The sequence below is a fragment of the Ovis canadensis genome, chromosome 25, assembly GCF_042477335.2.
Source record: "Ovis canadensis isolate MfBH-ARS-UI-01 breed Bighorn chromosome 25, ARS-UI_OviCan_v2, whole genome shotgun sequence".
In the NCBI taxonomy this organism is placed as follows: Eukaryota; Metazoa; Chordata; class Mammalia; order Artiodactyla; family Bovidae; genus Ovis; species Ovis canadensis.
In genome coordinates, this window is record NC_091269.1 from 23,033,861 (window position 1) to 23,047,448 (window position 13,588).

The window sequence follows — 13,588 nt, forward strand, 5'->3', positions numbered from 1 at the left end:
GGCAGGGCTGGAGGAAAGGCAGGCCCCGCCAGACTGGCCTGCGATTCTTCGGTGCCTGGCTGGCCTTTCGAAGGCACCAAAGCATCAAACGCCCGTCTTGAGAGCCCCACAAGTGTGAGTGTTTCCAAGACCTTGGACAAGGAGAGATACTGCGCCATCACCATATGTTTCATTCAGGGAAGCGCTCATGAGGCCGCATCATCCACCTCTGGGGCTGCTATCCACCAAGCGATGGCGCTGGCAGGGCTGGATGATGCTGAATGCTGAGGAAAGGTGTCACCTACACTCATGAACTGCTGGGAATTTCACTGTTTCAAAATGGGAAGAAGGTACTTACAGAAAGTACCTGAATGATAACCATGAGAAATGTAATTAGGGAGAAAAAAATATATCAAAGGATAATTAGGGGCTGAAAGAATAATTGGACAACAAAGATATTTTGGGAAAAGAGGACCTGTTGGAACAACTCTGGGAGCACTGAGCGCCAGGGGCGGCTGACTCACCTGTAGCACACGTTTTCCGTACATGGATTATGCACTTTGACGATGACGAAGACGTGTTGAAAGTGGGACCGGATGCTTTTTGGAGTAAAAGGAAGTGCTCCAGGCTCTTGGAAGACAATGGTCACGATGTCATTTCCTATATGCCTTTTCCTCAGGAGCTGTGGTCAGGGAAGTGAACACACACACACACAGTTACAGACAAGGTTTTCTGTAAAAACAAGATATATAAGTATATACAATGCACTCAGCTTTCAATTTCAAGGGGTTTGTTTTAGAGAAGCAGAGATGTTCTTAGGAAGTTCAGCTTCCTCGATGTGGCCGCGCTTCCAAGACTGATGAAGAGAAAAGCCTCAATACTTAAGTTTATCTTTTACTTTAAAATGTGACTGTCATTTTCCCTCCTTTTCATCTTTATCATTTTTTTTAAACCCTGAAATAAAAGCCCATTTGGAGCCAAAATCGCTCTAAGGAGATTTGTGGCTTAAGCTCTGCAACTTGAAGGCAGGAGACGGCACGGCATCCAAGGGAAGGTACAGTGGTTCCAAGTCCTCCACTTAGTGCCTCAGGGGCGCAGTTGCGTCCATGCTTCCACAGACACGTGCATGTCTGCGACAAAAATACAGACGGCTGGGGGCTTCCCTGGTGGCTCCGTGCTAAAGAATCTGCCTGCCGGTGCGGGAGGCACAGGTTCAATCCCCGATCCGGGAGGATCCCACGTGCTGTACGACAACTAAGCCCACGTGCCAGGTATTGAGCCATGCTCTAGAGCCCAGCAGCCACAGCTACTGAGCCCACATGCTGCAACGGCAGAAGCGCGGGCGCCCGAGAGCCCATGCTGCGCAAGAGAAGCCCTCCCGGTGAGAAGGCTGCAACTAGAGAGCAGAGCCCGCTCACCACAGCTGGAGAACGCCTGTGCAGCGACACAGACCCGAAGCTAAGCTAAGTCGCTTCCGTCGTGTGCGACCCCATAGACGGCAGCCCACCAGGCTCCCCCGTCCCTGGGATTCGCCCTGCTCAGCCATAAGTGCGTATATAAAAATTTAAAACCAGTACAGAAGGCTGTTATTTTGGTGGCTAATATTTTCAAACTCACTAACTGAAATCTGGCCTTTCTAAAATGCATGTTGGAAACACAGAATCCACCTGAAAAGCCCAATAAATGACATCTGCAGCAGCAGAGACGGAGCCCCATAGCGGTAACACTGAACGTTTTTACTTGAGATGCTCCTTCTGCCAAGAACACCCCCTTCACCCCAAGTCTCTCCTAGACCACGCGGGTCTGAGCTACCACAACACCAGAAAAAATGTTCTTGGCAACACTGCGCATGCCCTGCAGCCACACGCCAAGCTCAAGGCAACCACATTAGCTGTCTTGTCCTCTTTTAAGTCTCGGCTTACTTCTCCTGCGTCAGGCCATAATCATCAGGAGGGCAGGAGACGTGTCTGACTGGGTTCTGGCCTCCTGGGTTCTAACGGCCTGCCCAGGACACAGCAGACACCCCCTACCCAATATGAATAAACAAATGATACAAATACACAATCACAGCCACACACTGCACACTAAAACACTGAACACTCTGAATCCACGCTGATAAACCCATACACCCCATAAGCTGATGCACCCAAAGCCACTAGGATCTGTGCTCACAGAGCCTGTGATCCTCGGTTTTCATAGAGGCAGTAATCTTTACAGGAGTCGGTGATGTCACTGCAGGAACAGGGTAATCTCAGGTAGTAAATCTCTCTTTACGAGCATTAACAAAGGCAACAAGCTTGTGTTCAAATTTATTTGGCACCTACAGAACATACTTCAGTGTAAAGAGCATTAAGTTTGACTTTTAAAACCTTTTAAACCCAGATACAAAAACGATTTCATTGTCAGGCCCCTGACTTGTGATTTAGCATGATATAAGGCCTGGAAAAGTGGGAACGAAATGTCCATTCTTCCAGAATTCACTGCTTGCCAGTTAAATTGCTGATTCTTATGCTAGAAAATTCCTATTTAAATCCCCATGGTTAAAGTTATAAACACATGAAAATCGTTTTACTGCCCAAGTGAAGTTTTGAAAGATATATTAATATCCATTAATGAGCCATCTGTTGTTTCAAAGATGTTTGTTGGATATTTAAGTATGAGGTGCCACTTCAGAAGCATGTAAAAAAATCAGTAGCAAACTAGTCGTAAATTCACTGTGTTATTTACCCATTCAATCATGGACGCAAATGTTAACTACAATAAACATTTCATGGAAGGAAAAGAAAAGCAGGCAGGGACATATATCTTAAACAAGCACCATGGGACGCCCTGGCAGTCCAGTGGTTAGGACTCTGCATTTCCACTGCAGGGGGCTCGGGTTTGACCCCTGGTCGTGGAATTAAGATCCCACATGCTAAGTGGTGCAGCCAAAAAAATAGAATAGCATAAATAAAATGAGGACTTCTCCGGCGGTCCATTGGTTAAGAATCCGCCTTGCAATGCAGGTGACATGGGTTTCACCCCTGGTTGGGGAACTAAGATCCCACATGATGCCACAGAGCAACTAAGCCCTCACGGCACAACTAGAGAGAGTTCAAACACCCCAGCGAACAGTCCGGAAAGACGCGATGACAAATCCTCATGCTGCGGCAACGAATCCTCGAGCCGCAACTAAGGCCCGAGGTGGCCAAATAAGCAAGCAAATAAGTAAATATCTTAAAACTTTTTAAATTAAAAAAGTAAAACAAACACCACGACAAGCTGAAAATGGTACAAGGCTACGATATTCTTCCTTCATATCCCCGATAAACGGAAACATATCATTTACATGTACTGTAATAGGACAAGAAAATTCAGGAACAAATGAAAAGTTTAAAAAAATTAAAAAATCTCACAATGTCTTCAGTGTATTCACTGGGCACAGATACAGTGGCTTATGCTGTACTTCCCTCAAAACACAGGAATTCTCAGACTGGTGAGAAGATAGGTGGCCAAGGCCACACAGGGGACTCTGGGCCCCTCTTCCCCAGTGACCACCCTCCGGGCCAATCTTGCAGGGTGGTCTGGCGCCTTACTCAGTGAAGTGTAGGTAGCTATTCCTACCCATTTCTCTCCCTCCTGAAGGAAGACGTTGGGTCCAATCCCACACTTCACTTCGGGAAGCACAAAATTTAATGCCCAAGTTAAAGGAAAATTTAAGGCTACTTATTTTGATAACATGCCAGTCTGCTTTTGTGTCTTTTTAAACATATTCTTTTGCTTCGTAAAATGGGCTGTGCTCAGACGCTTAGAGTCGTGTCTGACTCTTTGCGACCCCACGGACTGTAGCCCGTCAGGCTCCTCTGTCCATGGGATTCTCCTAGGAACACTGCAGTAGGTTGCCATGTCCTCCTCCAGGGGATCTTCCCAACCCAGGGATGGAACCCTCACCTCTTACATCTGCTGGAATGGTAGGCAGATTTGTTACCACTAAAAATGTATTCTTGTGCTTTGTAAAACGGGCTAGAAATATTTTTAAAATTCTGGTTAATTTAACCATGATCATAGAATGCATTTTGTAGAAAAAGTGGGGGTGGGGAACATGGGGATTCATTAAGAAGAGGAAAATAACATCTCAAGCTCTTTGTAGAGAATAGTGCAAGAAAATGAACACCTGGTCCATTAACAGGATACCTGAGTCTCTTCAGAGACTAAAGTAATACATCTGACAAGTTCTCAGAAACATTACTCATTGTCGGACATTAAATAACCTAAGTAATAGGTTATTTATATAACTTATTACTTATATAGGTAAGGATTTCTTCTGTAAAGGTAAGGGTTCTCTTTTGTAGTTAGTTATATCCTGTTGTAACTGCTCAATGAAACTCTGTAGAATGGACTCCAGAAGTGGAAGGGAAAGGGCGTGGCAGCCTGCACAGACCACAGTGGTCCACACAGGAAGGCAAGCTGCTAGTCATTAAGAGGTCCCTGACACTATTTCAGGAATTAAGAAATGACCACGTCTTCTAGGCCTTTCTAGACATAAGAAGCTCCTAACACTTGTTCGGCACCAAGACTGCCAACTTAGTGTCTTCAACTGAAAAATGAGTTAATAAATATTATATTAGATTTACATAGTCAGTTCTGCTAAATTCCCAACATTGGATTCAAGCTGTGAGATAGGAATAAGCTCTTGTTATGACAAGGGAAATGAAAATATGATTCTTCACCCAATTCCATGATGAAAAAGCATATAGATGCTACAGAAATAGCAACATGTGGGTTCAAATTTCCAATCCCTTAAGCAAATTTCAGAGTTTCACAGGTCCAGTTTTAACCTGGTGCAACAACCAGAAGCAAGTGAAAGCAAGCAATCCCCAGGCAGTCTAGTATATATCAAGAATGGCATAAAGTTGAACCTGGTGAGATCTACTAGCCTCTGTGCAAATAGGTTCATCTGTTACATTCTTTTTAAAAAAACCTAGCAAGATAGGAAAACAAAGCAAAACAAAACAAGCTATACCTAATTTTGGAAGAAAGGGGAGAAGAGGCTATACCTATATAAGAAAGAGAAAGTAGGTGAGATGTGGTTCAGAAAACACCTCTAAACGTCAGTGATGTGAAAGCTTAATTTGAAACTGGAGAAGGCAGATCTCCAGAGAGACTTTCTTGTCTTAAAAAGCAAACAGGTGAAAATGAGCATGATTTCAAAGAGAAAACTGCATTGTTTAATGATTACAAGTTCTGAAATTCAAAGAGATGAGTGCAGAAGTGAGAAAAATATGAAATGTATTCCCATTCAAAACAACAATCATAAATTCTGGATCTCAGTCCTTCAGGTGTCATGAGAAAGTCTGGCAGGATGAGCAGGGCTGATAAAGACTGATCTGGCCTGATCCTTCCCACAGTCTGACTGGTCACAACCCCCTTCTAGAGAGCCGCCTGTTGCTAGTCGCTGCAGTAGGCACCTTGTGTTTGCTAACTCTGCTTAGGAAGTGTCTGCCCTTGGGACTTCCCTGGCAGTCCAGTGGCTAAGACTCCGCATTTCCAGTGCAGCTGCGGGTGTGGGGAAGTTCCACCCCCTAGTCGTAAACTAGGTCCCACACGCTGCAACTAGAGATCCCACACGCTGTAATGAAACTGAAGACTCCTCATGCTGCAACTTAGACCCAGTGCCACCAAGTATTTTTCTTAGAAGGGTCTCCTCTTTACATGCAGGGCTAGCTTCTCCTCCTTCAGAGACTCCCTTAACTTTGCACAGCGCACACGGAACATACACCCCACACGTGCATGCAAGCATCGCCCCCACCCATACACTCTATACTCAGAAAAGCACACACCAGTGGTCAGAACTTCGCTTTCGTTTTTAAGAGACATCTATAGAGCTTCCTGCATAATGAAATGGAAAAAGTGAACATGAAATAGTAGTCTGAGTAATAAGATAGAGAGGGAAAACCCACACACGTTACCACATCAATACAGAGCATCTATACTTAAAGAAGGAAAACCTTGCCTTTTCACTTCCATAGAAAAGTGACCACAATCACTCTGATCTCAGATCAGCAAGAAGATACCAAATTTAATCGCCACTTCAAAGATGCATTTGCTGATTCACCATATAACAAACGTAAAAATATTACATACAATATTTTAACAATGACAAGAATAAATGTACAAACCAGTTAAGCAAAGCTGAATATTCTGGAAATGGAGAAACAAACCATGAATGTGGATTTTTAATGATTTAATAACAAAGTGAAGATAAGAAAGGATTATGAAGATACAACTATTTCTCTTCTGAAGATGAGTAGTGCCAGCCTACTCAAAAAGCAGTAATTCTTACTGTGTAAGTGTATATCCCTTTTTCTGGCCTGGGAATAAAGCTAATCATGAAAAGCTGAATAAGAACCTTATGCTTCCAAAATAGTCTAGATGCCTATTTATAGGTGAATCCAAGAGCAGTCAGGACCTGCTTGCATAGAACTTAATGAAGGTGAATGGTTCCTCAGCTGCCCTGGGGGCTCAGACAGCAAAGAAATCTGCCTGCAATGCAGGAGACCTGGGTTCGATCCCTGGGTTGGGAAGATCTCTGGAGGAGGAAATGGCAACTCATTCCAGCACTGTTGCCTGGAGAATTCCATGGACAGAGGAGCCTGGCGGGCTACAGACCATGGGGTCACGAAAGAGCAGGACACGACTGAGCGACTAACACTCTCATTTCACCTCCTCAGCAGCACCAATGAGGGACTTAGAAGCACATACACAAACTGGCCATCTGCCCAAGTTATATGGTGAAGGGGCTCCAGCCTAAGAAGCTCTGTCTCTATTACTTCTGTAGATGTCAAGTCCATCCCTACAAAAAGACCAGGATTCTTCAGATGGAATCTCAGAAACCCAGGGGTTTGGTCTTTTTCCTTAGGGACCTCCATGGATCTCAGATACCCCTTCCAAACAGAGCAGTTCTAACATTTAAAAAAAAAAAGGAGGCTTACTCTGTGCCAGGACCACACTACCTTTATCTGTTTTACATACTTAGCTTGAAGAAAAATGTTTCTCTGCTAAAGCGATGTTTTGAGCTAACTTGTGCGGATCTTCCCACTGATAACACCCCAGGAGAGCTTAACTATGGTTTGTCTACAGGACAAGTGGGAGGGGAACAAGCACCCAGGGGAGACAGTGCTGGGAAAAGCAGACTGCCTGCCAGACAGACCTGGGGGACTTCACTGAAGAGGGAAAACGTTCAGGAACGGGCTTCCTCTTCACTCCCCAGGTCTGGCGAGGTTTTCTTTGTAAGAGTCAGACTGAACTCTTCTGCAACTGTAGTGAACTCTCTAAATACTTTTTAACTACATCTTGGAATAAGCTTTCAGCTTGATTTATTATAAGAACAAACACAAGAAATTCTATGTGATGTGGACGCGTCTGGACCAGTTAAATAGTCACAGATACCATGGTGTTAATGAGGCTGACGTCAGAGGCACAACTCACGTACAGACAGTTAACTGTGCTAAGCTGTGGCCTCAAAGAGCAGTCATGAGCCCAGATGGTCATTTCAGACACTTACGCCCTTGGTAGTAACACACTCCATGGGCACAGGGTGGGTGGGTGAGGATCTGGCAAAGCAGCACAACCCACAAGAAAGCTGAAAAGTCCATGTTCCAAAACTGCACAGAGCCATCACTGATCTATGACCAGAATATTCTGATGACAACTTACAATTAGCAAAGTATCAAGTATCAAAGTTAAAATAGTTTTCTGAAATTGTTGAAAATCAGTCCCTCATTTTCTTAGCTATTCAGGCCTTAGCTTTTCATGATCAATCTTTAGGATTGGGAACAGGAAGATGAAATGCAAATTAAGTCATCTAAAATACTTGTCCTCCATATCTCATAAGTTATAAATTGTAATAACCCCCCAAATTTACTGAGCATACTCTGTGCCAGGCACTATTTTAAGTGCTTTATACATATTAACTCCTCTGATTCTGTCAACTGAGAAACAGTCATTATTAATTCATTCCACAAATGGTAACTGACTGCTCTCTGCATTCCAGGCATGTCTCTGTACGCATACAATACTCAGGAAAGAGAAGAGGTAAATGTCTCTGTCTTCAGCAGTAAAGGAAAATAAAGCATAGAAAATTTTTCTGTGACCTAAGATCACAAAGATAGTAGCTAGGAAATGTGGTTCTAGAATTCCTGCTCTTAACGACTATATTATTCTGCTGAAGCTTTTTGCCAACCTAGGAGGAGGAAGCCTCAAAGAAAGCCCTAGAATCACAGAATTCTAACACCAAGAGGAAGATGTTATGTATCATTTTGTCCAGATACACCCACGTGTGTCAATCCTCACGTCCAAACCTTCAGAAGGGATCGCAAACATACAGTATCCTGTCTGTTTGAGCTTGGGTGTAGACTCCTTCCTCCTCAGCACAAGGTTCTAAGCACCCACGACTGGCTACCCAGACCACAGCCTCATTACACACCACTGCTGCAGCTAAGTCGCTTCAGTTGTGTCTGACTCTGTGCGACCCTATGGACAGCAGCCCACCAGGCTCCTCTGTCCACAGGATTCTCCAGGCAAGAGTACTGGAGTGGGTTGCCATTTCCTTCTCCATCCTCATTATGTAATTATCACATTTCTTGAGAGACTAAGAATCTTTGCCAAGGCCACAAGGTAAGTAACTGGCCACAGTTAAGTTCGGAATGCAAGCCCAATGATTTTTATCCCACACCCTACATTCTCATCCTTTTTACGTGATTACCTATGTTGAACGTGTAAATTTCCCAATGAACCACATATAAGATCATACGTATTCCGTATATATTAAAGCAACTGAAAAAAGCAAAATGGTTTTTTTTCAATACTCTATCTCTAATCTATCAGCATAACTTATTCAATACCATGGATTCTCACTCAACTTAAAAAAGAAAAATGAAAATGGAACCAAATAAGTCTCCAGGCTATAGGGTGTGTGATGTACTGTTTCACTGCAAGGGACTTTTTTTTTAATCTCCCTTTTGGGAAACTGAAAGCACTCATGTATCCCACTCCCCATCCTCTGTGCTTCCATCCACATTTTTGTGTGTAGGACCTTTCAGGGATAGTTTCAGGGAAAGAAAGTCAGGTATAAAGAACTCATAAAACCACCATTTTAATTACAGTCCAATAAAAATGGGGTAGAGGAATCTAGCATTGAGCTCTGTAAGAGCAAAGTGAAATGAGCGTTGGAATTCCAGAGGTTGCCGCCTGAGAAACAATGGATGGATTCAGTCTGGAGTCCACCAGGGGCTTCTCCGGCGGCCCCATGGTTAATGCAGGGATGGGGGCTGGGTCCTTGATCTGGGAACTAAGACCGCACATGCAATGGGGCAACTAAGCCCACAGGCCATAACTACTGAGCCTGCGTGCCACAAGCAGAGAGCCAGCACACCGCAACAGAAGGTCAAGAGTACTGTGAGTAGGAGCTGATGCAGCCAAGTGAATGAATAATTTCTCTTAAGTGACTCAGGTGACTGGGGAGCTGGCAGGACCTTGGGGTTCAAATGCTCCATAAGTGGGGTCCAAGGGCACTCGTTATATTTCTACTAATGTGCTGACAAGTTCTCTGGGTTTGAGTTAAGCCCTGTGAGATTTCTGAGCAGCAACTCACCCCGAATTTAATTACTGGATGATTCGTAAGTATCTGCAGGACAACTGCATGGTCTAAATTGAGCTTCTTAATAAGAGTCCCATGGACTGCAAGGAGATCCAACCAGTCCATTCTAAAGGAGATCAGTCCTGGGTGTTCTTTGGAAGGAATGACGCTAAAGCTGAAACTCCAGTACTTTGGCCACCTCATGTGAACAGTTGACTCATTGGAAAAGACTCTGATGCTGGGAGGGATTGAGGGCAGAAGGAGAAGGGGACGACAGAGGATGAGATGGCTGGATGATATCACCGACTCGATGGACATGAGTTTGAGTGAACTCCGGGAGTTGGTGATGGACAGGGAGGCCTGATGTGCTGCAATTCATGGGGTCGCAAAGAGTCGGACACGACTGAGCGACTGAACTGAACTGAATATCTAGTGAGTCCACACGGCATTATTCCAAATAAACGTCTTAAGAGCTAGAAATCTCTTAGTTTACAATATATGTATACAAATTCATACATGTGATCTAGGGATTATATCTCCATCTCATAAAAAACATACAGACGTGATCAAAAGATAGTTCCTCTGAAGGTAGTGGGCAGAGCTCAGATTACTAGAAAACCCTGTAGAATATACAAGATGGACAAGGAGCTGAGGTCAAGTGTTAGGAAGAAAAAACCCTTCTAGCAATTACTACAAGAAGATGAATAAACAGAGGAGCTGCCGCCCCGAACGGGACAAACGAGGCTGGGGGCCGGGGACCTCCTTCTCTTCCTGGCTGTGAGATCTAAGGTGGCTCTTGCCACCTGGGACAGGACAAGTAGCCTCTTCGGAAAGAAGCATCCTCTGACTACCTTCATGGAATTTCACAAGCACTCAGAAAACACATAAAAAGAAAGGCCAGTTCTCTGCAACAATTAAGTTTCATTCATTTGACAAATACTTACTGAACAACTACCATGCAGTCTTTGGTGCTTTAATTTAGAGCAAATGAGTGCAGTTAAGTGACATCAGGAGAACAAAGGTTTCTTAAGCATGAAAACAAACTTTGCTTTAACTCTGGGTTTGCCCCCAAATATAATCAAACTCCTAAAATTAAAGAATGCCACGAGTGAGTTATAACATACTTTCTTACAGTAACTTATCTACCCACATGCAGAAATCAAAGTTCAGGTTACATTTATCAACTTTTTTTGCAAATTGTAATTAATACGGTTGACACTGGTTCCCACTAAGGTTTTGCTTGGCAAGCAATTCAGGTGAGTGTGGGAGAGTATTTAAGTTTTGTAAGAAAAAAGTGCAATGAAACTTGTGCAGTAATAATCACTTTAAACCCAAAATGCTTCCCAATGATAAGAGTCAAAGATTATTAATGTCATTTAAGGAAAAAAAAAACAAAAAACCCTAGCAATTCTTTGCAAACTCTGAACACACTAATACCACCAAAGAGCTGCCCTTGGATTGGCACGTGCTGCGGAAGTAGCGGGGGGCTGTACCTGCTGCCGGTTGTTGGGCGTGTGGGGGAGCATGGTGCACACGTGGAACATGAGCTCGTAGTCTTTGTAGGTCGTGTACAGGGAGTGCGTTCCTGTAGAATCAGCTGAAAACAAAGATTAATTACAAGAACAAGTCAGGCCACTGCAGATTAGCAATTCAACACTTAGAAGGTCATTATCACAAAAGGCAATTCAACTGAAAGGAACAGGCGGCCCAACTATAAAGGAGCAGTGTCTCCGTGGCGGCCCCGCTGCTCTCACACCAGGCACTGTTCCTACCACTTTCCAGCCCGTAGTAGCCGCCTGGGTTTTCTTCATTTGCTCTCACACGTGGTTTCTACTGAGCACATGGTTTCCCCTCTCTTCTCTTCTGCCTTCCTGCCTTCCCAGGGCTGATGACCCACATGGGAGAGATGCTTCAGCCACGAGGGGTTCAGGTGAAGAGGAGGAGGTATGGTTTGGCACAGGTCTGGGTGCAATGATTAGATGGGGCTGAGCTAGTCAGAAGCTGTCCTTGCCCCATATTGCACGTGTGTGTGTGTGTGTTTACAGTTAATTCTTAGTTATTCCTGGGCACTTGACCCTCCAGAACTCAGAAAAATGAAACAGGATTGACTTCGTATGGAAATATGGCCAAAAGATATTAAGGATTTCTTTCCAGAATCATGGAACTAATTTTCTTTTCAACAGGCAATGCGACGATGCAGTCATATGATTAAGACCAAGGAGAATGAATGAGATCTCTTACTGTATATTATGCACTGACACGTGTTAAAAAACGATGACATCTGAATCCCTGTTAATCATACAGCTATTCATCTTTTCAAAAGCAGAGCGATTCTTTGCAAATTCAAGACCCATCTGTATCATCAACAGATTACCTCACTGAGAATTTCAGACGCCAAGCCAACATGGTGACTACGAAACATCTAAGTAATGATTTTAGGATGGGGTTTTGAACCACCTTGCATACAGATAAAGATCAAAAGATAAACAGAAATTAAGAGGTAAACAGTTCTTACTGTCTTTCTCAATCCTTGAGCTATATCTATTTTTCCACCTTTTAAAGAACAAGGAACAATACCATTCAATATTATTTAAAATGAAGTTTATTCCATTGGGTTTACTGGGAAAACTCTAAATAGTTACCTAGGGCTAACTCTCTCTTTTTTTTTTTAATCTGAAATTTAAAACTTTCTACTTTAAAAACATTAAAACACTTAATCTTCATGAGCATTTATTATTTTCTTTCTAAATCACATAATATTTTATTTCCAGCATTTATATCCAATTCAGAAATAGTCCTGAAAATACTTTAGAAAAAAAATATACAGTTTTGCACTGAAAAGAAGGCATAGAAGGCAATTTCACGAGTAAGGGGAGTATGTAGAATGTTTATCTATGGATACTGGTAGATTAACTTGCAGATGGTCAGAGAGCATATTCATCTAATAAGCTGTATACTATCAAGTCCCCAAATAAAGACATTTTCTCTTTTAACTATTCATTAAATGCATATTTGTTACTTTTTCATAGGACTTTTTAGGGAGTAATCCTCCATTTCAACTGCCTTCTCTTAGGATCTTGACAGTAAAAGTGGCTTTGGAAGAGAGCAGGCTGGTCATGAAGGAACGAGGACTGTTCTTTCCATGAAGAAATGACAGTGAAGGCGAGAAGATGAACTAACCCTGCAGGTTCAAGGACTCCCATCGCAACACTTACTCCGATGTTTAAAATTCAGTAAAAGAAGTGCTGACAGATGCTTAAGAGTCCGGTCAGTGGGCTTCAGATTCAGGAAATTGCAATGAAAAAAGAAAAGTGCAATTCTGAGGGGAAGGGGGAGAAATTTTAAAAAATGCGGTCATAGCTTGTCTATCTCAAGCGCATACTAAAGGATGAATTTCAGAAATTAAGCATTTTTTAAAGTTTTCATCTCAGCTATCAGTATGGCAACGGAAAAGGTAAACTCACAAGCTTGGTGGGGTTTGCCGCAAATACTTCTACTGAAAAAGAGATGAAGGGTCATCTGTGGCAGTCTTTGGTTCTCTCTCTGCACCTAACTAAAGAAAGGTGGCCACAGCCTGGGGTCTGTATTCTACAGCTCAGCAAAGCAACTCAGCAGCTCATGGCCCTTTGGTGCCTACCCCATGTCATTCTGTACTCAAGAGAGAAACCGCTCATTTTAAAGCTGGAGGGGACATCTCAGATACTCTAGCCCAAATACTCTGAATTTTCTTTGTAAATAAAATATGGCCCAGATTTTACCAAGGTCCTGCAGCAGGGAGAGTTAAAACGGAAACAGTGGGGGACTTCCCTGGTGGTCCACTGGTTAGGAATCTACCTTCCAATGCAGGGGACGTGGGTTCAATCCCTGGTTGGAGAACTGAGATCCCACATGCCTCTGGGCAACTAAGCCCACTGGCAACAACTGGAGATGCCCATCTGCCAACCCCACATGCAACAACTAAGACCCAGTGCAGACAAAAATAAATAAATAAAC

At 43.4% G+C, this 13,588-nt stretch overlaps 1 protein-coding gene across 9 annotated transcripts in view; it reads right to left on the reverse strand.

Moving 5' to 3' along the window:
• SIPA1L2 (signal induced proliferation associated 1 like 2) overlaps positions 1-13,588 on the reverse strand; it is a 241,120-nt gene that overhangs the window by 70,130 nt on the left and 157,402 nt on the right. For all 9 annotated transcript variants that reach the window (XM_069572628.1, XM_069572623.1, XM_069572630.1 and 6 more), the window contains 2 exons: positions 11,089-11,192; positions 504-661 (listed from right to left, as the gene is read on the reverse strand). In XM_069572628.1, the coding sequence (XP_069428729.1) occupies positions 504-661; positions 11,089-11,192 (262 nt within the window). The remainder of the gene's footprint in view (positions 1-503; positions 662-11,088; positions 11,193-13,588) is intronic.